Source organism: Ochotona princeps, chromosome 19 (assembly GCF_030435755.1).
Source record: "Ochotona princeps isolate mOchPri1 chromosome 19, mOchPri1.hap1, whole genome shotgun sequence".
NCBI lineage: Eukaryota > Metazoa > Chordata > Mammalia > Lagomorpha > Ochotonidae > Ochotona > Ochotona princeps.
This window is the reverse complement of record NC_080850.1, coordinates 6,744,746-6,770,793: the sequence shown is the minus strand read 5'-3', so window position 1 is coordinate 6,770,793 and position 26,048 is coordinate 6,744,746. Positions and strand designations below refer to the sequence as shown.

Below are 26,048 nucleotides of genomic sequence, written 5' to 3'. Positions count from 1 at the left end.
GCTTCTGGTTTCAGTCTTGCAGACATTTGTAGAGCGAGCCAGTGGGTAGAATGTCACTAATCCCTCTCTGTTTTCTAAGAGAAGCATGGAAGAACAATAAAATTGTGATATACCCATCTAAAGAAAAACAAAAATGTTGATCTCAGATAATAACCTAATGGTCAGAATTTCAATAGGATATGGGGAAATTCATTTAAAGAAACATTTGTGTGCTTGCTTCAGCAGCACATATTCTAAAATTGGGAAGAATGTTAAGTTTAAGTTTTTGATAGAATAAATTACTATAAAACTATATCAGATATGCTTTGGAAACAGTTTTATAGTATGATTCTGTCTAGCGTTGATGTACAAATGGGTAAGGCAAAACTATGTGACTCAACAGATGCCAACTTCTCTGAGCCTCAATTTCTTTAGTGGTATAACTGGGATACCTACTTGGTAGACAAGCTGTTCTGAGCGTCTAGCATGCTGCCTCCACATACTGAGCACTTCAGTTAATGGTAGCTTCTCATGTGATCTTCATTAATATCCATCCCTGTTCCCAGACACAGAAGTGATATGGTAAAATCAAGGAGCCACCTGACTCAGTGCTGCTAAAGTCAATCTGATCATGACTTCTGTGACTGCCAACTGCAAGCTTAGGTAACTGTGCATGCTGCCTTCACCAATCCCTTAAAATCTTCTCATGTTTCTTGGCCTCTCTATAAATCTCTTCCCTGAGTTGCTACATACCAACACCTCCTCCCAACCACTCTGCATCTTATGCAGGTGTCTGAGGTATGCTCGTTTTTCATAAGTGTCAGGTGAAGTGCCAAGTAGATACCTGACAAATCTTCAGAACATTTGTGGGGAATGTGTGTTATGAAAGAACTATGTGAATGGATTTTAGAAATATTTTTATATCAAAATAAACTTACCTTTTAATTCCATTTTTCCACACACTTTTTGAAGCACCTTCCTATTTTACATGTACATATATAGATCACCACCCATTTTTAAAAATCTGTCCCAGCAGTAAGGCAATCTGCAGGGAACTGTTTCCTATCTGAATCCTGTCACCACATGACTATTAATTTTATGCTGCTACTGTGTTTCAGGTCCTCTAAATTTTATCAAAATATAAAGTTTCCAACTTTGTTCAGAGGCAAAAAAAAAGTTCAAGGTTTGTGAGATAAGGTATTTAATTTGGTTCTGTATGTCTTAAAGAGACACTATGATTGCTTCCTGGTTCTGGAATCTAATTTATGGTAATTTCTTCCTTTATAACCCATGAGCAATATCAAATATAACTTACAGACATGGTTTAAACTTTGAGTTTATATTAATGTGTTCCATAAGTTAATCCTTAATATTCCTTTATTATAGTCTTTTAGAAATGATTATCTTAAATCTAAAGAATATTTCTTAATTTTTGAAGAAGAAATTTTTCTACCTTTTTAAAGTTAAAGCAGTGAGAGCAACCTACTAAGAAAGGTAAAATTTGTGTTTAAAAAACAGAGATCTCCTCAGCAGATTCTTGAGTTGTAGCTTGTTGGTTTTCGTCCCCTGCAGTCATCCAATGTACCACACCAGCACCAGTGAGCACCGGGGTGAGAAGGAAGGCAAATGGGGAAACAGGAACCAAGCAGCCCTGGCATGCTGGCAAGGGCTTCTGTTTTGCTAAACACCTGCTTTTCTGTATTCAAACTGTCCAAACCATCTGTTTTTATATTTTTACCTGCTGTGAGCTTTTAAAAGTAAGAATTTTATTTTTCGTATTAAACTATGAATCCTTGCCACTCTTTAAAAAAAAAAAAACAAGATTTGAGGGTGTTTCTATATAATCCTTAAGAGAATAGTTACTTTTTAATTTACTGGCAGTGTCTTAGGTGTTACATAATTAAAATGTTTTCCTTGAACATCAAAATTTAAATTACTTAAATAGATACTTGGTCATAGTGAGATATGCTGACAACAGATGCACAGTGAATGCGCCTTCTCATAAAAAAAAAGAAAAGCTTTACACTAGTTAATGAAGGGTGCTAAATTCAGTATAAACCTAGTTATTTTCTAGATTTGAAAGTGGTGTTTTCAATAAAAAGCATTTAGAAATTATAAGCCTTTATAAGACTAGCTATTTTCTAGATATGTAAGTAAAGTTCTCAATTTAAAAAAAAAATGTTTAATATAATGCACTAGAATACTGTGTTAGCACTTTGGCTACAGTGTTGTGACTCCTGTCCTCAGCCTTGTAAGACAGGTACCATCCTCATTTTATAGACAAAGAAAATGAGTCTGAAAAGGTTTAGGAAATTATTCAGGGTCACTTTGAAGATTGCAGATTTGAATACTGGTCTCTCTAGCTCTTTCATACTGCTTCAGAAACTGTTTTCAAAAGTATTGTGGTGCAACAGGTTAGCCACTTGTGATACCAACATCGCATTCTGGAGCACGGATTCAAGACCCTGCTGCACCACCTTCAGTACAGCTTCCTAGTATTGACAAGTGGAAGGTCAGGATGCAGTTGCTAGGGGATTCTGGCCTGGCTTATCCCTGGCCCTTGCAGCCACATGGGGAGTGAAGCAGTAGATGGTAGATCTCGGTCTTTCTCACTTATTTTCTTTTTCTCTCAAGGAGAGAGAACCAGAGTTGTTGCAGGTTTGCCTCATTGGCATTTCTGTGGATTTCTATCCCTAACTACTTTTGTTCAGTTGTGTCAGTGAGGCAGGGAAGGATTTCTTTGCCACATTTAATACTTACATTTGAAACTGCTGCTCTGGGATTTAGTCATGTGGGTACGTGCTTCATTGAACTCTTACGATTAGATGAATTCTGCCAAAGAAATGGGCATATCAGGAGAGGGGACGTTCTGTCTTGATTAGATATGGAGTGAGATTGTCCAACCTTATGATGACAGAGAAATTTTATTCTGGTCCTAATTTTTTTTTGAATGGTATTAATAAGGCAGTGGATTAATTCAAGCCATTGCTCAGTTCTTAAGAAGTATGAATTAAAGAAACTTTTATAATGGCTATAACAATGTTGTTTAAGGGTAGCTCAGTGTCATCTTGTTTCTTATTTATAATAGAAAGATTTATAATTGAAAATATGTGTATTTACCTAATTGCGGTAGACAGTGTGGCATAAAGTTGACTGCAGATAGGTAGTCCTGCCATCGCAGACCAGTGTAGAGCCTAATGCCCACAGGTAGTCATTGCTCAGTATGATGAAGCCAGTGGTTGACAGGCAGAACAGAACAGTGAGACATATAGAAAGATACCTGAGGAAGCTGTGGGAGAGATGGATGAGTCAGCAGGTGCTTCAAGTAATTCTTGGTGTCATTTGCTTCTGTATGGAACAAATAATTTGTAAATAAAGGAAAGTCTAAGGGTTGCACTTTGGTGCCAAAGAGACCAGAATATTCTGACCTCACTTTTCTACTTTTTCGTTCATGGTTGCAAGACCGAGAAATTAAGTGTCAGTTTATTTTTATTATTTGCCAAATTAAGAAGGTTGGTTAAAGAGTTACTGTTCTAAAATAAATCTTAAAAAAAAAAAACAGTTACTGTCCTGTCTCTTCTACAAAAATAATTAGTAAAACAAATGAATTACCCTACCTATTCCATTTGATATCAAGAACCATCTCCAAATACTTCTAGTCTGTCAGATGGGCACAAGATATCAAGGTTGTTTTCTATGTATTAAATGAAATGTCATCCAGCATAATTGGAGGTTATTAAAATAAAATAATGAACACATTTTTTTTCTTTGAGTCTAAAAGTAGTAGTATCAAACAGTGAAAACTTTGAATAGCAAGTTGGAGAAGATGCCATTTTTCTGTGTAACCCTGAGAAATCTAACCACTATTTGATCTTCACATCAAAAATACGGTCTTTCTCTTATTTGTGAATTTGAAAGGCAGAGTTGAGAGAAAGAGAGAGAGATAAAATGAGGAAGAAATGTTTCATCTGCCTGTTCACTCCCCAGATAGCTGCACCACCCCGGGCTGGTCAAAGCCAAAAGCAGGAGCCAGAAACTCTGTCCATGTTTCCCTTGTGGAAGCAGGGACCCGAGGATTTGAACCATCTTTCACTGGTTACCCAGGTGCGTTAGCAGGGAACTGGATCAGAAGTGGAGAAGCCACGACTCAAACTGGCACCCAAAAGGAATACCCACCATCATAGGCACCCACTTCACCACAACGCCAAACCTTAAAATATGAACTAAATGTGCTTGCTTTGAATGCACATACTTAGTGAAAATAGAAAGAAAAGGAAATAATGGAGCTTCCTGAAGCCAAAGAAAAATGACAGTCTATGAGAATGAGTAACTAAAGACCGAGTTTTGCGAATGAGATGTACAAAGGAGGGGTGGGAACCAGGGAAAGTAATTTTTTTTATTAAAAACTTATTTGAAAGAGTTACAGAGAGCAGGGGAGGGAGAAAGAGAGAGAGAGAGAGAGAGAGAGAATATTTTCTGTCCTGTTGTTCACTCCCCAAATAGCCACAATAAATAGCTGGACCAGGCCAAAGCCAGAAGCTAGGAGCCAAGAGCTTCATCTGGGTCTCCCATGTGGCTGCAGGAGCCTGAAACTTGGGACATCTTCCTGTGCTTTCCCAGGCATATTAGCAGAGAATGCATCAGAAGTGGAGCGTCCAGAACTTGAAGTAGCACCAGTGTGTGATGGCAGCATTGCAGGTGACCGTTTAATCCATCACACCACAATGCCAGTGTCATGGTTATTTTTCTTGGTCTCAAGTTAAAAATATTACTGCTGAAAGTATGGGGACAAATCATAATTCTATCAAATCTGAGCATTTACTATTAAAATAGGCTGAGAAATATTATAGATACCACTAAAATACTAATATTATGAAATTATTTCCCTCTAATCAGTGAAAATAAAATAAACTTATTTTAATGAACACTTTTTAAAAGATGTCTGCTACCTCATTCTAGATAGATTAACTATGATTTAAAAAAAAATCATGCTCCTGAGAACCTAGAGAAAAGGAACCTTTACATTCTCATGGGAATTTGTTAGCACAGCCATTGTGGTAGAAAACAATGGAGTTTCCTGAAAACATTGTGAAGAGAACTGTTATGTGATCAGTAACCACTCTGCTGCATACATGACCGAGGGAAGAGACATCAGCTCACATATGTTTATTACAGCAGCGTTTGCAATAGCACAGAAAGTGGCCATCTGCGGATGAATGCCTATAGGAAATGCAGTGGACTGGGGTGGACTGAGCCACCACCTAGACACTGGCCTTCCATATCAGGGTTCCTGGGTTTGAGCCCCACTTTTGATCCTGCTGATGAACACTCTGGGTGGTGGCACATGACTAGTACATGGATTCCTGTTCGCCTAACAGGAGGCCTGGATGGAGTTTGTGTTCTTGCTTCATCCTGGCCCAGCACCAGCTGTTGCAGGCGCTGAGGGAGAAGGCCAGTAGGCGAAACATTGACAGCTCTTGCTTGCACTCCTATTCTCTATCGCTCGCTCTCTCTGTCTCTCTATCTCTCGTCCTCTCCCACTACTTCTCCTCTTCTCCATCTACCTCTCCTACCCTTTCTCTCCCTGCCTTCCCTCTCTTTCAAAGAACTAAAATACACTCATACTAAAATAAGTGCACTCATACCAAAAAAAATGTGATTCATACATACAATTATAGGCTATTATTCAATCATAAGTGATGAAATCTTTTTATTTGCAACATGGATAGAGCTTACGGTCCCTGAATTGAGTGAAATAAGCCAATCATAGAAAGACAAGTAAGAGGTCTAGTATGTCGAATCCTGGAAAGGTGATCAGGACAGGCATTTGCCCCAGTAGTTAAGATGTTACTTAACATGCATACATCCAAAAAAAAAATGCATACATCCAAAAAAAAAAAAAACATGCATACATCCCAGGCTGAGGAACTGGGTCCAAGTCCCACCTCCACTTCTTATCCACTTCCTTTTCATGCATTACGGTGGGAGGCAAAAAATGATGATCAAACACTGGGTCCCTGCAAGCAGTGTGGGAGGTTCAGATGGAGTTCCAAGCTCCTGGCTTGCTTTAACCCAGCCCAGGCTGTTTCAGGCATTTGGGTGATAAACTAATACATTAAAGGTTCATTCTCGTTTTCTCTCTCTCTCTCTCTCTCTCTCTCTCTCTTTCTCTCTGCCTAGCTCATTGCCTTTCAAATAAGATGAAATACATTAAAATTGAGTTAAAACTTCTTAAATGGTGATCCCATACGAATTATAATTATAGTATTGAGTAAGGGAATGGGGTGACAAGGGATAGACAAAGACTGATTAACAGGTATCGTAGTAAGAAGTGAAAGAAGTTCTGGAGGACTGGTGTTTGACCTGCAGAGTAAGAGACCACTTGAGACACCACATCCCAAATTCAAAGTACCTGGGTTCCAGTCCTGGTTCCATTCCCAATTCCAGATTCCTGCTACTGCGCACCGTGAGAGTTAATTGGAATTGCTTAAGTACTTGCGTCTTTGCCATCCACTTGGAAGACCTGAGTTGATTGAGCTCCTGGCCCCCAGCCCAACCCCTATTGTTGCAAGCATTTAGGAAGTTAGGGTGGGAGGGAGCCAGTGGATGGAGCTGCCTCTCTCTCTGTTTCTTTCTGCATCTAGATAGGTGAATGTCTAGGTAGGTTGGTAGATAGTGTAGGTAGGTAGATAAATTATGGAGTTCTGTTATACAGCAGGGTGACTAGATATTAATGTACTACATGCTTATTTAACAAGTTAGAAGATAGAACTTCAAATGTTTTTGTCATAAAGAAATGTTAAATGTCTAAGAAGACATATTATTCACTGTAAATAGATATTATATAAGATATGCATATAAAACATCACATGATACCCTACACATCGAATTTCTGGTTCCATTTTTTAAAATTTCAATCCATAAATAAAAGTTGTCCACATATAAGGCAAAAAAAAGATATCCTTCACAAATTCTTCATTTTTAATCATAAAAATAACATTTTAAAGGTGAGGGAGGAAAAATAAACAAAGAAACAGAATGCAACAGCATATAGGATTTTTATTCATTTCTACTGCATATTGTCATTTTGAAATAAAGGTGAAATGGAACAAAATTGTTTGTGCTTTGAAAATGAAAGCATTGTTCATCATGCATAATTGAACAAAGTTGAAATTTCATGGATATGAAACAAACAAAAAGCCACAGCTATGATAGCTATTACAGGAAATGGAGGAAATTAATAATAAAAGGCAGTGCACCACCTCATAAATATATTCTTGAGATTAGAAGATGAAAGCATTAAGCAAATACACATATTAATTTAATAATTTAATCTTGGAATTAGAGCTATTTCAGCATTCATCTGTACATAGGTAATACAGAGGTGAAATATATAGTTTACTTTCAAAAAGTGCAAATTTAAGTTATTGTGGCTGTATGAAGATAGTATTGTTTTGAAAGATTAAAACTAAGCAAAGCATGTTAGCTATGAATATTTTGTAAGTAATCCAAGTTTCTGCATCTTTCTCAAAATGCAGTATATATTAAGGAACAAAATTGGGACATGTAGTGATGTTGCTTTTTGTAATAAGTGACTGCTTGAAGCTATGATTTTTAAATGACTGCACATTACTAGATATATAACCGGGAAGGGAAGAACTGCCTTAGTTCTCAGTAACTAAACCAAGTTCAAATTAATCCCTAGTAAAATGTCCTGCAGTACTTTCTGATGAATAAAATAATTTTACAAATATTTTTAGGTAACATGTTAAGGATCTTTAGAAAGTATAAACAGAATAAGGGTAATTTTCTTCAACAAGTTTTATTTTATATCGTGTTGATATTTTTTGGCTTTTTTTCTTCCAACAGCTATTTGTGAAAGTCCACAATTTGCCAAAGTGGCTAATAGGACACAAATATAGACATTTCATGTGATGTACCATGTAAATGTAAACCTTTGTAGTTACATGTTTTTGTAGCAAGAGAATTGTTTTAAAAGGCATGTAATTTATTAGCTATCGGTAGCTTCTTTATTGCCTTGCCGCACTGCAGTAATAAATAAAAGAAAGTGAACTGATTTTACAAATGGCACACAAGGTGCACATTTTGTGGGAGAAAAGTCTTTTTTTAAAGAATTGGCATTAAATCCTTTTTTTGTGATGACAAAGAGGCTAAGAGTGCAAACTGTATTTTCTGTTTATCGAAAACAGTCTTTTTTTTCTCCGGGGCATTTTTTCCTATGATCATCAAGGGATTTCAAAAGCAATAAAGTGTGGAATCATTGTTCGACTTGAACAGTATTAAAACTTAGGTTTTAATTTCAGTGAAGTAATAAGATTTGAACCTGTCTCACATTACAGCACTGTAAGGCATTTAGCAATTGTATTTTAAAGGAGGTTTTTAAAATGCAGCTCACTTGTAAGCTAACTGTCTGTCAGTAATTAATAGTTTTTCTTCAGCATAGGCTGTTGTGATCAGACCAAGAAATATCTGGGTTTTTAGTAACACATTATGATAATTGTGAGAGTGTTTATTCCTAATTAGCCTAAATGTCTAATAATTTTCAGCTAGCTTCCCTGGCTCCTTAAAAGGAGAGAAAAAAAAAGGAAAGTGATATTTAAAGATACAGTGTGTCTTTGGGCTTTTAAAAATATAAATATAAATGTGCATTATATTAGTTTTACACTCGGTGAGGGTATGTCATTTGGCTTATTTGTTAGCCAAGTATGTTTTATCTCTCAATGTAATTTTCTAGTTCTTAGCTATCATGCTACCTCTATGTGCAAAAAATATTGCTAGATAAGGTGCTATCATGTAAAGTCAAGCCCAAACCGACAATCCAGATTTGTCAGTACTCACCCTTTGAAACTTATCTTTATGTCTCAAAAAAAAGGCCTTTAAAATATGAACATTTCTATTAGATCAATGTGGCAACATACTTGCTGATGAAAGATTATATTTACCATTTTAAATTGCTATTGAAAATAATTGCCTCTACAAAGGAAACATCTGTATGATAGCGCGTGGTTAAAGTTGCCATCAATTTTTAACATTTGAGGGTTGAGCTATGACCTTTTATGATGACTGTGAACAGTAACTGCCTCCATTAGCCATAAGTTTTGCTTCTTTATTTTAGTAGATGGCCTAGACTGTAAATATTAGAGAATCTAAAATAAATCAACATATTATCCTAAGGATACAAAATGTAAGAGCTATTTGCGGTTGGGAACCTTTGACAGATAGTTTGGATGAGGCAGATGATTGCCTGCCTCGCGTATCTGGTCTCCATTGCTATGCCTGCAGGCAGTTTAGTGCTATGGTTGTATATTGATGTCAGGGTTAGTACTGAGTGGCTAGCAGTGACAGATGTCTATAATTACAGGCAATGCTTCCAGTATTTCTGAAAAGCCAGCCTATGTTGAACAATTATCTTATTTCTGCCTTGCCAAAGAGCATGTTCCAATTGCTAGTATTAGCAGTGGTTGAATATAGCACTTTATCTGCTGCCTTGGGACAAATGTGGGAAAAACACTTGGTTATAAACCATAAATGCAAAATACTTTTTTCACCATTTCAAATTAGTTAAGTTCAGTGTTTTCCTAATTCTTATCTACCCATAATGTTTCTGTTGAAGAAGTCTTGATATATAAAACACATTTGGCATACTTATTAGTATCTTGTTTTCCCCTAGGCCTGTGTGGCTCCCCAGTGCCAGTATCCCTTGCTTTACTAAGTACATATGTTTAAACAAGTTGGCTTTGAAACAGTTTTCTCCAGTGTGAATTATATTTTCTGATTGATTCCCATTACAAAATTGGAATTGCTGTTCTGTGGAAAATTTCCCACATCTAGTAACTTCAGCTGGAAACTTTTGGTGGAGAAAATTGTGAAGTGTTAGAAAATGCTGAAACGCATCAAACACCTTAGTACACTGGGGATTTCACATTTGCAATGAATTGTAGTTCTCACGTTTTATTTTAACTTTACTTTTACTTTAAGGCCTTTTGATCATTTTATTTTCTCCCGTCTTCAAGTTTATGCCTACTTCCTTCCATGCTTTCCTTTGGACCCACTTTTCAGGCTCATTAGATGTATTTTCGTGGATAGTAGCACCAGTTCTCCATTATCCTTCTATTTTTATCTTGTCATTAGTATTTAAGAAACATAAACTGTAGTATCACACTTTGCAATAAATGCAGCAGCCTAACAAGATTATACTCAACAACTTCCTGAAAAGTTCAAGGCACTGGGTATTAAACTTCGCCCATCATATAGGTTGAGAACTCTGTCTTCAGGAGAGGTGGACTGAGAGATACAAAGGAAATACTTGAAAATATAGTTTTATCTTCAATCTTGATCTAACCAGTTTTTGAGGAGTTTATTACATTTTTCCCTTTTATTATTCTTGACAATCTTCTCTTTCATATGATAGTTTTCATTTTACAGAATCTGAAGCAAAATTTCAGGAAAGTGAACAACTTTGGTTCCATGGCTAACCCTTGGATTCAGCCAAATCTTCATTTTCTAAACTCATTTTGCTTTGCACTGAATACATGGCCTATCTGTTTAGCCGTAAGTATAGCCATGGTCAGCTTCACAGTATGATGACTGAGACCAACATTTTTTAACTTCCCAAGGAAAAAGCTCATTTCTGCAACTACAGGTTGGAGCTCCAGTCCTGTGTAGTTATTAGCCTCAACAGAAGTAACCACTCAGAAACCATAGTATGATATCAGAGATTAGTAATATTATTTTTACATATAAAAATATTCCTTTTCTATTCTTGCTATGAAGGAATGCTTTGTGAAAGCCCATCAAAGAAAAAATTATTTTAGCAATTTAAAACTAATGACAATGTTCTTATCTTTCTGCATTAATTTAATAAACTTGGAAAGTTGGCTGGACTTACTGATCTGAATGGAGAAGATTTAGATAATTTATTGGAGACAGAGTTGTAAATCATCCGTTTATTAGGTGGTTTGGAAACTTAATTTGCAGATGGGAAGTAGAAACTTGTAATGACTCAGAAAATGGCGATGAGGTAGTTGACAGTGGGAATTTATGTGATATTTATGAGCCTCAAGATAAAATATCTTCAGCTGCCACAAACCTTTTTTTTTTCCTCTTTGCTTCTTGGCCACCACTTCCCTGCCTTCTAATTTCTTTGCAAAACTCCAAAACTGGGGCAATTCTTTTAGATTAGTAGTTATGCTCCTTTCATTAGGGTTCTCTCTTCTCCAACTATTCTGCCTTTTTTTTAGATGTATTTATTTGTATTGAATGCCCTTTTTTTTTTAGATGTATTTATTTGTATTGAAAAGGCAGACTCACAGAAAGGAGAGACAGAGAAAGACCTTCCATCCACTGGTTCACTCCGCAAGTGGCTGCAATGACTGGAGTTGAACTGATCCAAAGCCAGGAGTCAGGAGCCTCCTCTGGGTCTCCCACACAGGGGCAGTGTTCCAACGCTTTGAGCCATCCTCTACTGCTTTCTGAGGCCACAAGCAGGGAGCTGGATGGAAGGTGGAGCAGCTGGGACATGAGCTGGCGCCCATATGGAATCCTTGTGGTTGCAAGGCGAGGATTTAGCCACTGAGCCATTGTGCTGGGCTCATACTCTGCTTTAACAACTATGAAATCTATCCACCTGTCACCTTGTCTATAACCTAGCATGTAGTCCAGGTGAAGCACAAAGAAATGGGACTTTTGTCTTGTTACTTTCTAGTAATAATATTAACTAACCAGTAATATTAACACAGAAATTTTACCATGAACCAAGACTGTTCTAAGTGGTTTACATAAATTGACTACTTTAATTATCTCAACTACCTCACAAATTAGGTCTTATTATCATCTTCATTGTGTATCCTAGGAAATAAAGTTGAAATGGCAAACAATCTATTCAAAATAACTCAATGTAGTGGTTTGCTTTTTGGCATAACTAAGCTGCCACCTGCGCAGCCAGCATCTCATATCCTGACTGCTCCACTTCTGATCCAGTTCCCTGCTAATGGACTAGGGAAAATAGCAGAAAATGCCCCCAAATATTTAGGTTCCTGCACCCACGGGGGAGACCTGGATGAAGCTGCTGGCTTCTGGCACCAGCCTAGCTCATCTCCAGCTATTGGCAGCCATCTGGGCAATGACCCAGTTGATGGAAGAAATCACTTTATCTCACATTCTCTCTGTAGCACTGACTTTCAAGTCAATAAACCAATTTTTAAAAGGAATTCACTATGTGCAGAATACCACTAGTCTTCAGCTTCAGAATCTATGGCGAACCTGTCCCTAACTAGTAGTCCTTTCCTAACCAGTCCCTATTGGACTACCCTGGCTAGTGATGTTTTTCACATTGATATTGTTCTGTTATTTGTACACAGGAAGGTGCGGCTCTGAGAGACCAAGTGACTCGGCTACAGCAATAAGATTAATTCCTTAAATAAAAATAATATTGATTGACTGTATAAGAACTGTACTCAGCCAGCAAGTAGCAAAGTCTTGTTGGAAACTCCACATGCATTTTAGTAAGCATTCTGTTTCCTCCTAGTTGAAGTTGCATAAAATATAAACTCAAAAATTCCTGTCTTCCTATCGAGAGAAAAATATGCTTCCCGAATAGCTTTGTGCTATCTTGTCCAACAGTTGGGGTGTTGCATATGTTGCAACTGATGTTTCATTTCGGAGACTTGATGGTAGTAGGATTTAGCCTACTGGTGCAATATTACCTTCCCTGAGTTAAAACCAGGTGTTATTATCCAAGTGTCATAACCAGGTGTCAAATAAACTTTGATCCATTGCATTTGGAGTAAAGGTGGCATTAGCTGGGCTAGTGTGAGGAGATATTAAATGATACACATGAGCACTTATTAGCAGAATCTGAGAATGTAATGAAAACAGTTGATTGACAGAACAGTCACAATTTGGATGATGTCCTTGGTACTCATCTCTCATTACTAGGGTCATTGTTCCTCTTCAGTCAGGTTTCTTCCTTCAGGAGGATAGAGACTTTAGCTCTTACAAGGAAGATAGAGAAATTGTTTTGGATATAGGAAATGGGACATGGTTCAGAGAGGTAGTGTGTAAACAAAAGAACTTAAAGCATAGGAAACACACATGAATAACATAAATATGTTATGTGTGTAGATGGTGGCCTGGTAATGATCTTATCAACTACCATAGCTATCATTTGGTGATCCTATAAACCATATTTGGAGGAACGTGCGCTTAAGTAGTAATAGCAAGTTCAGTGTGATTTACTTACCTTCTGAATGAAAGTGCCCCATTGGAAATGGCAATACCAAGAGATTCTTAAAAGTAGTTCTGTTAAATATTATTTATAATCTGTTCTTTTTTAAGGGCTTGCCTTTAGTCATTGTTTTCTTGAATTACTCCTCTGAAGCAGACCCTGTTGTAATCCGTGTAGCCACATCCAAGTTGAAGCAGGATGTCACCATTCCTCTAATTGTGGACTCCAGAATAAAATCAAAGTCCTGAGACTGTTTTAAATGATAGTCATAAAGATGCTCAACCACTTTCTTCTGTATCTGGGATTAGGAAGATCTTCTGTTATCGTTTCCTTGGTAGCAGCCGACAGGTCCCTAAACTCTGTGCTTTTTAGGTTATACGGCCGAGGAGTGATGTATCCAGAGCTCCAGAGAAGGCTTGGAAAATAGTTAAGGTGAGTCAAGTTGCTGGTTATGGTGGCGAATCACCAGTCTTTATGCTTGTCTCACTATAGAGCCAAATTCTTGTTACTATAACAGGCACATGTGCACAGTGCTAAGTGTAGGAGTGCATTGTCTTGATGTCCCTTTTAAGCCACATTGCAACAGACGTCAACTGCCAATACTGTAGCTAGTGTGATTGCATGGTATGGATGCATCCCAGGCTTCTTGACAATAGCATTTCCAAGTAGCCATTTAATTTCACTTCTCATACCTAAAAGGACAAAGTTTTAGCTGGCTACATTGAATAACAACTCTTATTGAACAGTATCTAAGAGTACATGTATATAAGCCTTGTGTCAGAATGTCTTTCTGACCAATCTGTTTGACAAGCATAGGGGATTGGAATAGACAAACCATTTATTTCCCAACCCTCCATCTCTGCCCATTACCTTCTCACAAGCTTCATTATTAAGCATCAAGTTCTTTATTCGTAAGTCTAATCATTCCACCTTGTCAATTTTCTGTTTGTAAAAAAGTGTAAGTCTTTCTTTAAATGCCTGAGTTGCTTCCTTCCAACCATAGTGTCAACATCTCTACCCAAGTCACAACTTCTTGCAGTGATCTCATGTCATAACCATGGTTGTTTTCTTTTTGAATGAAATTTGGGAAGATAATATGTTTAGCCAGGACTAGCATGGCTTTATCCACAGAAGACTAGTTGTAACAGAAGCTTGGCCCCACACATGTAGTGAGTTGGCAGCCAGCAGGAGCAAAGCTGTGTCAGGACAAATGTACACTCCGTGTCTTCTCTGGTTGGCTTTCAGCTGCTTGCACCACAGGAGTCTTTCTATGGGCTGTGTATCCTGTGACCAATAACTGGTGCACTCGACCTGGGTCCCTCTTGGCTAGTGAAGGCCTGTCGGGAGGCATTAGGTTCATGCTGGTGAAGATTCTTAGTCAGGGGCTCCCTGAAGGAAAATGAGGCAAACAGCCAGCTTCTGTTGAACAGGTGGTAGTTAGACTGTAGATCTGGTCAGGGGTGGGAGGGAAAGAATCTGTCCAAAAATACCAGTCTGCTGGCTTCCACATTACACCTGTACTTCACTTTCTAACAAATGATTGTTTAGAAAGGAATCCAAAAATATCTCTGGCAGCATCTGGAGCCCTCTTAACTTTTCCACCTTCTTTGGCAGCCTGGATTTGGGCCCAACTTAGGAATGGAAACCCCACTGGGGTGCAAGCAAAAGAGGAAGCATGTTCTTAGCCATGCATCAGTGGAGGCCCCTATTGGGAGAGGGGATTATCACAAGGCAGCAGGCAGCCCTGCACCCCAGCCTGCTGAGTTCATCTTTCGTGCCACAGGATGTGGAGCGGAGGAAATACAAGTCCAAACTGGTTGCTCCAAGTTTTCTTATACAATAGCTCATTCAAGCAGATTGGGAGTGCCTCTTAAGAGATTTGTTAGGTACATATTCCCTTAGCAAGATGGCCACCACAGATGGTAGCTTCAGACTCACTAAGTGAAATAAAAATCTAGCAGCCATATTTATTTTATACTTCCATAGGAGGTGTTTTCATTATCAGATGCGATTCGGCATCCATTGAACGAGGCAAGCACATTCCTTACCCTTTACCATTTAGGTTCCAGTATAAATAATGACTTTAAAATTAAACTCTGGCAAAAGATTTGTCCACTCAGTTTCAGTTCTATACGTATTGCTGTTAGGTTAGATGATGTAGAAGAATTTGGATTAAAATGATCTATTCAGTATTATTAAGGTTTAACCTGACATTTGTGCATGTTGATGAATTATTTTGATATGGTGACAAGTTCATTTTAATAATGCTTTACTCTGCTTCAAATGTTAATGAAAGGGCTCGGTATCTTTAACTCCAAACTGTTCAAATATAAGTCAGTAACTGCTCCGTTAGCTCTTTCTTATGCCCCTGTTTCTCCTTCTGCCACCACCACCTTTCGCTTTGCTGGAGTCTGGCTTGTGGAGAACACTAAATTGATCTTGGGAGCACTTGAAACCTAAGACAAAAATTTGAAAATTGGTTCATTATTTACAGTAAGTGGTTTCATGTTCAATTCCTATATTCTCTTCCTAAGGAGCTGTAATGCTTTCATTTGTCTTGGATCCTTTCCAATGAGAGATTTTGTTTTACCAAATTACAACCAGTTAATGCCCTTAATTGATAAGCCATTTCAGTGGATGAAACAATACTTTAAAACAATATTTAGAAGGTTTTTTGTGGTATTGTTTGATATAAATTTTTGAAAATAAATTAGTTCTGGGAAGGATATCATTTGATGGCAGAATACTTTGTTATTGATTTCCACAGCATTGCTAATTTTCTGCCTTGAGCCTACTTGCAATGTGCTAAAGCTTTTTGAGAAGTTACAACATCTTAAACATTTGTAGAAGCCTAAGGGTATTAACTTACTGTAATTTTCTGAAGATTCATTATCCAAAATCTTAATTCATTATAACAGCTCTTATGAAAATCTATAGAACAAATGTTTTCTCTTATTTTCTTATTTGCACAGAGTGAGAGATTCATTGTTCTTTTTAATTTGTTTCATGTGGTGCTTTTGAGTACATTTCATAGAGGGCTGTTATTGAATTTCTGTGACTGTCATTATATATCCATACAACCTTTAGGAACTAATATTCTGGGTTTCCCAGTTCTGTAATCTACTTCAAATTTAAGGATTGACATAATTAGTTTCTTCCAAGTTATAACCAGAATGCTGGAGACAGCACTCAGGATACCCAAGACCAAGGATTAGGATTGGAAAAGAATGCATTTAAAAGAATTATCACAGTGCATGTTTTTAGTCTTTATTAAATTTACAGCTCAGAGTCTGGTTGCTGGTTGTATATTTATTCCTTTGTCTTATTTTCTTATCTGATTCCCTTTTAAAAACCATACGTAATTTTATTTAAGCTACCTGCATTTGTACAGCAGTATTTGTCATTTGATTATTTGAGGAGTTCAGGAGTATATTAGATCGTTGAGGAATTATACACATATCCAAATGCTTTTTTCATGAAATTTATAAGAACTTTTGCAGTTAAATAAATAGTGATAAGAAAACAAGCATATCAGAACAGATTTGAGGAGCACAGCTTCTGGAATCTGTAATAGGGATCATTTCTAATGATTACCTATGTATCAGGAGCTAGAGAGATGAGTAACTAAGATGGGTAATTTTTCTGCTTTCTAGAATAAGAACCATTTAGAGCTACAAAGAATTTTGTTTTATGTCATGAAATCCTGACACAGTTGCTTTATGTCTTTACCAAATACAATTTCTGTCTGCAACTGAAATATGTTAATTGAACATACATATAAAGATTTCAGTTATGAATACACATTAAGGTTTTATTTAACCAATCTTGTGCCATGTGAAAATCGTAGAAGTTAAAACCTCCTTACCTTTTTTTTTTATGTGGAGGGCCTTCTCTTGCAACAACAATTATTATTAGCTGTTACAATATTATTATTAGCAGTTGTATTAGCTGACAATTTTAGTTTCTACCGTGTAGAACGGGCCGTGAAAGGGGCGGAGAGGGAAGCGGCATCTGTCGTGAGGTAACTCCTGAGTGTTGTACTGTGTTTAGGGGGCACCATTTAGGCTGTCTCAAAGCCTGTGTGATTTCTGTCTTACACAAAAGAAATGAAGATTCTGAGAGTTGAATGCCTAGTTCACAGATCCAGAATTCAAACCCACATGTCTTTGGGACTAAGCCCTGTGTTTACCAGTACACTGTTACACGTGCCATTGTAGAAACACTGCTATCCAGCATGTTATACTAGTGGGGGAAATGTGTATTCACATGGAAAATTAACACCCCAGCAAGGTTGTACTCTAATGTTTGAAATGTGTTGATTGATAACAGGCTGGCGTAATAAATACTGTTGAAGATAAAATGGTGGGGTGCTCTTCTTACTTAATTTACAGACGTCTTCTACCAAAAATATTATTTAAGCATTGTAGCCATCCTTGTTAAATAACAAAATTGCATCCGTGTTCACCACTAAAGAGTAGAATTAAGGGTATGTTATTTATTCCAGGGGGAAAAAGTGCTATGTGGTGGGGCTGGCGAATGCTAATATGGGTTGCTTTCCTTTCATTAAAAAATCCCTAATGTGGGGCAGTGCTGTGGCATAGCTAGTTAAGACACTACCTCCATTACCAGCATCCCATATGGGCACCCATTCAAGTCCCAGCTCTTCCACTTCAAATCCTGCACCCTACTCTAGGAGAGCCTAAGTCTTAGGGAGACATGTAGTTGTTTTTAAAAAGGACCAAAGGAAGGAGAACCTGGGCAGTCCAAAGGTGATGACACCATGTGCTTCTCTAACTGTATAAAATGTATCACCATTTATTCAGGGTCATTGCTTGCCCATTCTTTGAAAGATGTCAACAAAAATGAACTTAGTCTTGTTTTTTGGATTTTTTAAAATTTTTCTTTATGATCAAATACCATAGTAGATTCTGAAATGAAAGACTAGAAATCTTAGGATGAAAAAGGGAGGATTTTTTTTTCCCTCTTACATTCTTATGCCAACTCCTGTGTACATCCTGTAAATGGGTGTTGTGATGTGGTTTCTTTTTGCCATCGTTAAAAAAAAAAAAAACTATGGTTCATGAATGATAGAAGTTGCAGAAAAGACTGAAGGATCTAAATACTGTATTAGGATACTGTTGTTGTTGCTGCTGCTGTTTTCCCCATTGGGGAAAACTTTCCTTGACTTATGCTGTGTGATAGACAATTTTTTTATTTCATCCCTGGCCAAATTACTTCTCACCCTAAATAATCCATGTCTGTGGTGTAATTACATTCCAAATATTTGGAGACGTTTTCCTATTTCCCACATGTTCCCTGAATGGCAAGGTAGGAGCCTTGGAAAATGTGAGACAGTCTTTTTCAAAGAAATGCCGGAATCACACATTGATTTTAAATGACCCTGTCACTCGTGAAAACAAATCAGATTGTTGCTCTTAATGAGCTTTTCAATTTACTATTCAGTAGATCAGATAAGTGGATTTAAGAGGTAATGATCCTGTTTAGTACTCAAGCTTGACTGTCAGATCCTAGTAGTGGAGAGAAATCCCCAAGGACAAAAGCGTTGACACAGTTCTAGATGGGATAATGGGAATCAAAGCTAATGGATGATAAAAGGAATGGTGCAAGTTACAAGGATAATTGTGGATTAAAGCACTGCCATGTGTCAATGTTGACTGTTTTTTCTTGTATATTATTGGGTCAAATCTGATGCTCGGAGAAACTGTTTTGACAGTGGAGCGCAAGAGACGTGCCTGGCTTCCTCCTCTCTTAAATGCAGAGACACGATGGAAAAACTTGTTCTGGTAGAACCATCCATTTAAAAAGAAACGTTTTTCAAATGTTAAAATGTTTCAGTGTTAAAAATTACATTTTAGTTGTTATATTTTTATTAGTGTGGCATGGTTAAAATAAAATTTAAATTAATTTTGAGTGTTTCCATAAACCGCATTTATGAAGTATTGAAAAACACAAAATTTGATTTTAGAGATGTACAGTGTAGTCATTATGGGATGCAAAACAAGAAAATTAGCCAAAGAGAATAGAAAAAGACAGATGTAAATACAGTGAATATAAAATTGGTGAGTTAAGATAACAAATGGTCATATCCTTTCTGAAAACCAATATATCAAAGCATTGAATTTATGATAATGTTATTAATCTTTAAAGATGATCTGTATCCCATAAGGAGAATTTATGCTTTGAGTTGTAGTAGAGCTGGCTTAAACATATCCCTGCCACCTGTGATACTGCCATCCCTAGAAGCACCAAATTCAAGTCCTGGATGCTGTGCTTCCAATCCAGCTCCCTATTAATGTGCCTAGGAAAGCAGTGGAAGATGGCCCAAGTGCTTGGGCCCCTCTACCCGAGGAGGAGACCCAGAAACTCTAGTCTCCTGGCTTTGGCCTGCTACAACCCTGGCTATGGCAGACAGTTGGGAAGTGAATCAGCAAGTAGAAGCTCTCTCTCTCTCTCTCTCTCTCTCTGTCTGCTTGTCTGTCTGTCTCTTCCTCTGTAACTCTGGTTTTCAAATAAATAAAAAATAAATCTTAAAGAAAAAAGCATCCCTACATGCTTTTTTCAACGTTGTTAAATGAAAAATGCCTTTATAATTCCAATCAGAAATAAGCGCCCTGGAACAGAACAAAGTAAACATTGGACAATAGAGTGTCAGTTTCTTACTGTAATTTGCTTTTATAAATTAGGCTTATTTGAAAGTTGTTATTTGATAAGGATATTACTAAAATAAAGTTGAAAGACAATTCCGCTGTTATCAACTACTAAGTATTTACAAGTTAAGATACCATGCAAAGTATTCTAAGTAGTACTTTTTCTGTTGTCTTCTGTCCATGGAATCTCTTATGAACAATAAGAACTTTCATTTTTCATTCTTGGCTTGCTACTCATTTATAGCGTATTCCTAGTAGATGACACCATAATTTTTGTCATTATGCATTAAGCACATGTAATGTTCATTTAACAAATACTGTTTTAGGTGCTGAGACCAAAAAGAAGAAAATGGCATACTATCACTCTTCAAGGAGCTCTCAGTGTGCTTGGGGTGATAGACACCCAGTTACTGTAGATATGCCTCTAGACCAGATAAAGGAGGATGTGTTCACTCTGCCTGGGAAGGCAAAGAAGGAATCAGAGATGACTTTGGAATGAGAATGATGGGAAGAGGGAGGCTGACTTCAGCAAAGTGAACAACACTCACACACACACAATGTGCAATCTGAAATTGTATGTTCACTGTAATTTGAAGTTCAGGGAAATAATGATGAAGATAGAGTAAGCTGGAGACAAGTTGTGAATGGCTTTATGTTCAGTAAATCATGTGAGTATCATTTTTGCCAAGGACTCCTTTCAAATACTTCTGTCCTTAAGATAGGTTTTGGATCATAGGAACTAAGGAAAATTCGTTTTCTTTATAGCGTTGTTCCTTTGAGCCTTTTATGTGCTTCAGATTTTCTTATCATTGAAGATTGGTGGTAACTAATCTCCCTACAGTTTCTTCCCTACCTCCCTCTTTCTCCAAACATTTTATAAGACCCAGTGATATGTAGAGTCTGAAAGAGATGAAGACCTGCTGTCTTGGGCTTTTCGGTTGGGCTCTGTAGTTAGCCCAAGAGAGGACAGGAATTTGAATCTCAGTCATCCCCCATCCCAACCCTCCCATCCCTGTTCTCTTTACTGTGTGTCCTTCTTTCTTTCATTCTATGCCCAACTCCATCTCCTCCCACCTTCCTCTCTCTCTCTCTCTCTCTCCCACCTGGCCTAAACAGGAGCTTTGCAGACAGGTTGAAACCCTAGAACACAAACTTCTGATGTGAATAGTGCTTTGATTCCAACTATGAGATATCTGCAACAGAAACCCTTCTTTCCCTGAATTATCCTATACTCCACATAATTGTGGTACCTTATGGATTTATCTTATTTTCATGATCTATTATATCAAGCTGATGTTTAAACTATAAGAAAGAAAGGAAAAAAAAAAACAGAAAGCAAAGGAGTGGGAGCTAAATTCCATACATGGGAAATAGGCCAATGACTAGAAAGTGAGAGGACACTATCACAGGGATCAAGTCACAGAAGGAAAAATCCCATACAGCTGGTGTCTGGCAGGGATAAACTGGAATCACACCAGGGCATCGGGGAGTATGGAGGTGTCAAGCCACCTCTCAGCTTTGCCAGGCTGTTAGGGAATATTCCATTGGCTGCCTGTGCCATTTTCCCACTAGATGTCAGATGTGTACTTACAAGCTCAGTGTGGCTTAAGAATGAGTTTTTGCACCCCAAACTCTGCAACCAACATTTACTTAACTGGAAGCTTAGTGGATTCCCAGGCTCTGATATTTCAGAGAATCCCTGAGCCTGGGATTTCAGTTACAGGATTGAGAAGTAAGACCTACCTCTTTATATACCAGGGGGAGGGAGGGTTAACTAGAGGATATTTGAAGAGAATTTTCATAAAATCACTAACTTGTCCTTTGCACACCTACTTTCATCTCTGGAAGGGGGTAATTTACCATTTGGGGAAAACATTATATAGCATAGTGGCAGTAAAATGGATGTGTTAATGTTTGTGTTTGTAAGCATATATGCATTTCAAAGCAGGAGAGGTACTTTCTAGAAGAAAAATACATTTTAAAATTATATAACTTTATTTACTCCCTTGTCAGTGTGGATAAAATATTGCATGAAATCTCTCATTTGTCTAATTTGGTGTAGTCTTTAGAAATATATGTTAAAGGTTAAGCTTATAACAATAAAATGTTTTCATGCAGGTATATACCCGTATGTCAGAAGTCTTAGGAATAGCAGACGACAACCATGTTCTGGAAACTTTCATGACAAAAATGTAAGTTCCTATTTTGGTTTTAAATTTAACTCTTACTGCCATTTTAAATGTAATCGATATTTACTGTATTTTTATGTCTTTATATACATTAGGGTTTTTTACATTTAAAAATATTTTGTTTTATGATATAGTTCCATAGGCTCTGGAATTGCCTGTGCCCTTCCACAAGGTCCCTCTCCACCACCATAAATTTCCCCTCTAATTTTACAATGAATGTCCTTCATGAACACAAGTCCATCCTGCTGCATACACAGCAAAGATGGACTTCCAGTGAAAGAATTGGATACATCCTAACACTAAGATGATGAACTCTCTGACAATGTCCATGCCTACATTGTCAGGAATCGCTTCAATATATGCACTAGTTTTTAGAAAAAGATTTTTAAATTGCATGAAATATTAACATTGTTCTTAATTGAAACTTATGATCACATATTTAAAACTTAACTTCCAAAGGACATGGTAGTTTGTCAAGGCATTCATTCAGCCCCAGTGTGCAACATCAAAAAATGATTTAGAATGATTAATAGACCTTGACTTTTACAATAATTTGTGTATCTTTTTTAATTTAAAAAAATCTAATTGCAGAGATAAACTGTGGAGTTTATTGCAGGTTGGAATCACCGGGAGAGTTCCAACTACCCTAAGACAGGGCATTATTGGTTCCAATAGGAACATGTAGTCATGGAAGTTGTTCTTAATTTAACCGCATAATATTAGCAGTTAATTAGCTTTTGGTCCTAGACATAGCTTTGTACACTTAGCCTAAACTTTTTTACCTCTGGTGGTGCCCTGTTTTATCAGTGTAGTAGACAGTACTATAGTTTTTGCAGAGGACAAGTTAAATAAACAGTTACAATCATGGAAGTGAATTTTGGAGCCACATTTTTGGCAGTAAACTGCGATCCTCTATATGACTTTCTTAGTAATTCCTCCTTGCATTCACTAATACTTTTGCTTTGGGTAAAAGCAAAATATTTCTTGTACAAAACAGGCAACTTTTTAACTTACAAAACTACATTTATAGAATTATGCACAATTTGGAAAGCAATCTTCATTGAGCTTGGTTATATAATTTTGAATGTGCTATAAAAAATGAAACAGAACAAATCCCACTGATATTTAAACCTGACTTTCATTTTGTGAGATTTGTGATTTAGATCATCTTACTTACGTTAATAACTACATTTCTTTAGTTCTCCCTACACAAGCAAATATGTTTATTATAATTTAAAACTTTTTTTTTCATATTTAGTGTTACAAACCTTAAATACTGGGGAAGATGTGAGCCTGTAATTTCAAGAACTCTTCAGTTTCTAAATGACCTTTCTGTTGGATATCCTTTTCACTGTATAACTGATTTTATACAAAAGCAACCTGATAAGTGTGTTCTGCTGGACAGGTATTTTTCTTGAGTTTAGTGTTACAACTTGAAAAAAACATAAGAGCCCTTTCATTTACACACATATTTTTGAAAATTTTATACAACATACTTGGTATATTCATGGAAAATTTGAATGAAAATATATTGGTTTTGGTGCAAACAAAATTATAATCTGTACATAATTTCTCATAACACCTTGGCCATGAACTTTAAAAAGTGTTTATTACTTTATTCATTTGTAAGGCAGAGAGACAAGTAGAGATTTCCCATCCACTCTCCAAGTCACCAAGAACGCTAGAGCTGAGCTGGGCCAAAACCAGGAGCTGGGATATCAGTCTGGGTCTCCTGTGTGCGTGGCAGTAGCCCCAATACTTGAGCTGTCACTTCCTGCCCTGTCATTTTGTTACAGGCAGGAAGCTAGAACTGGAAGTAGAGCAAAAATTGAAACCCAGATCCTGTGCAACAGGATGCATATGTCCCAAGCTGCATCTTAACCATCCTGCGAAACCCCAGCCCCTCCATGAAACTTTGAAGGCTTCTCTTATTAGCTGCATGTAATTCAGTCACAACTGGATTAAATGAAAATATAGACTCTTGACCAGAGAGAGTTATGTTTATATTCACCCGGGTAAAATCATACATAAGAAAGTATACAACCACGTGTGTTTTTCATAATTAACAAAAAATCTTTTAAGTAGGTCAAAGTGTTCTAAACATATTACTTTATTTTTTTAAACATATTACTTTATAACAACAGTGCTTAAAATTAAATGTGTTTCCAGTATTCTTTCATTTAAAAAAACAAGATTTTCACTCGTTGAGAGGCTTTGAAGAGTAACAGGAAGACAGTGATATACTTTTTGACTAATTCATTAATTATTGACGCCAACAAATCAACCTCCTAGCTACTCTAAAATAAAATTTCCTATATTATATTAAATGTTGAGCTCTCTCTAAACCAGCAGATTTTTTTTGCAATCTGAAACCAGGAATCAATCTTACAGTATTATATTTGATACTATTGTTATGTTTCTACCAATGAAAGAGAACCATGTAAATTGTCTTCTAAATATTAACAATCAAATATATAGGTGCTGTGAAAAATAAGTGCTGATTTATTTCACCACTAAGATTAGCTTATATTTTAATAAAAGGATGAATTCTGAAAATGAGAGGCATTGTATGGAAATCACTGGTGCAGGTTCATTCCAGGAATATGTTTGTATTAGTTAAGTTTAAAATTGTGTTCTGTGGTAAACCATAAAAGATTTCCAAAGTATTAGACACCCACTTTTGTGCTGGAATTTAATATGCAACTTTTTATTGGAAAATAATCGTCCTTGTCTGGCAAAATCCACCATGCAATATTTCTGTTAGTAGGTATAATGCAATAAAGACAGGGAGGGCTATTTATCACTACAAATTTTGAGGATTTCAGGATTCTTTTTATTATTTTAATATATTTCTTTGATATTAAATCAGAAAAATGATAAATTACACCTGTCCAGGCTGTTTTTCCTTTTTACTGGAAAGTGATGTACAACCCAATTCTAGTGGTCATTTTGGCTTTTTAAGATATGTATTTTTTTCTTATTAAAAAAAAACCCTAACCTGTATTTTTTTCTAATAATAATGCTGAAATACTCTTTATTTCAAACATATGAAGTGGTTTATAAGTACTTCCTAGTGTTGCAAACTCCGGCCTTTTCACACTGAATTACTTTGAGAGCATATTATTTAAAAAGAAGACTTAGTTATTTTTTAGCATACATCTGTTGTTTAAATTTACCCTATTTTGTAGGATGGAATTGATATTTAACATAAAATTAATTTGATTTGTATTCTTTTTAGTATAATTTGCATAACATCTATTTGTATCTGCTATTTAAGATCTTTTTCTTTCACATTATACTTATTATGTATTCATTAATCCAAATATTGTAACTTTTTATTTTACAAACTAGTGCTTTTGAATACTTCTTGAAGTTAATAAAAAAATCATATTTTCAGGAAACTTATTAGCTATAAGTTTAAAAAGCTGAAAAATTAAACCAAAGAATACAAATGATTTCAACATGGATACATTGATTTATATTTTTTAACAATTATTTCAGGTTTGCATATTTAGACATATACATTAGCTCAATTTGATTTCATTGCTCAGTTATTTGAATTATAAATCATTATGTCCCTTCTAGCTGATCAGTCATGAAATATCTTTGAATTCATTTACATAATGGAATATGTGAGTAGTGTATCTGTTTCAGTGCAGGCACTGATGACCTAGTCTATGTTTTGTTGTTTCCAATTGATTTTTTTTATTACAGTGTGTTTCTTAACCTTGATTTTATAATACTACATTATTTTTGTGTTGAAAATAAGATTATTTTTTCAACCATAGAAACAGTTATACAAGATAAAAATAATCACCTACTGGTCTCTATTAATGGAAATGTATTCATATACTAATGCTCAAAATGTTTTTACTTGAAATATTACTAATTAAAATTGTGTCCTCTTCCTATGAAGTTGTTAAATGTACCTTTTTACTTTATAGTGCATGTCTTCTGATGTGGTTT

At 36.4% G+C, this 26,048-nt stretch overlaps 1 protein-coding gene across 4 annotated transcripts in view; it reads left to right on the top strand.

The window, feature by feature from the left end:
- The window catches only part of RANBP17 (RAN binding protein 17), a 282,863-nt gene that overhangs the window by 156,144 nt on the left and 100,671 nt on the right, over window positions 1-26,048 (top strand). For 3 of the 4 annotated variants that reach the window (XM_036497037.2, XM_058677578.1, XM_058677579.1), the window contains 3 exons: window positions 13,598-13,657; window positions 22,012-22,085; window positions 23,341-23,421. In XM_036497037.2, coding sequence (XP_036352930.2) covers window positions 13,598-13,657; window positions 22,012-22,085; window positions 23,341-23,421 — 215 coding nt within the window. The remainder of the gene's footprint in view (window positions 1-13,597; window positions 13,658-22,011; window positions 22,086-23,340; window positions 23,422-26,048) is intronic. The other variant, XM_004587435.2, reaches the window with a different exon arrangement.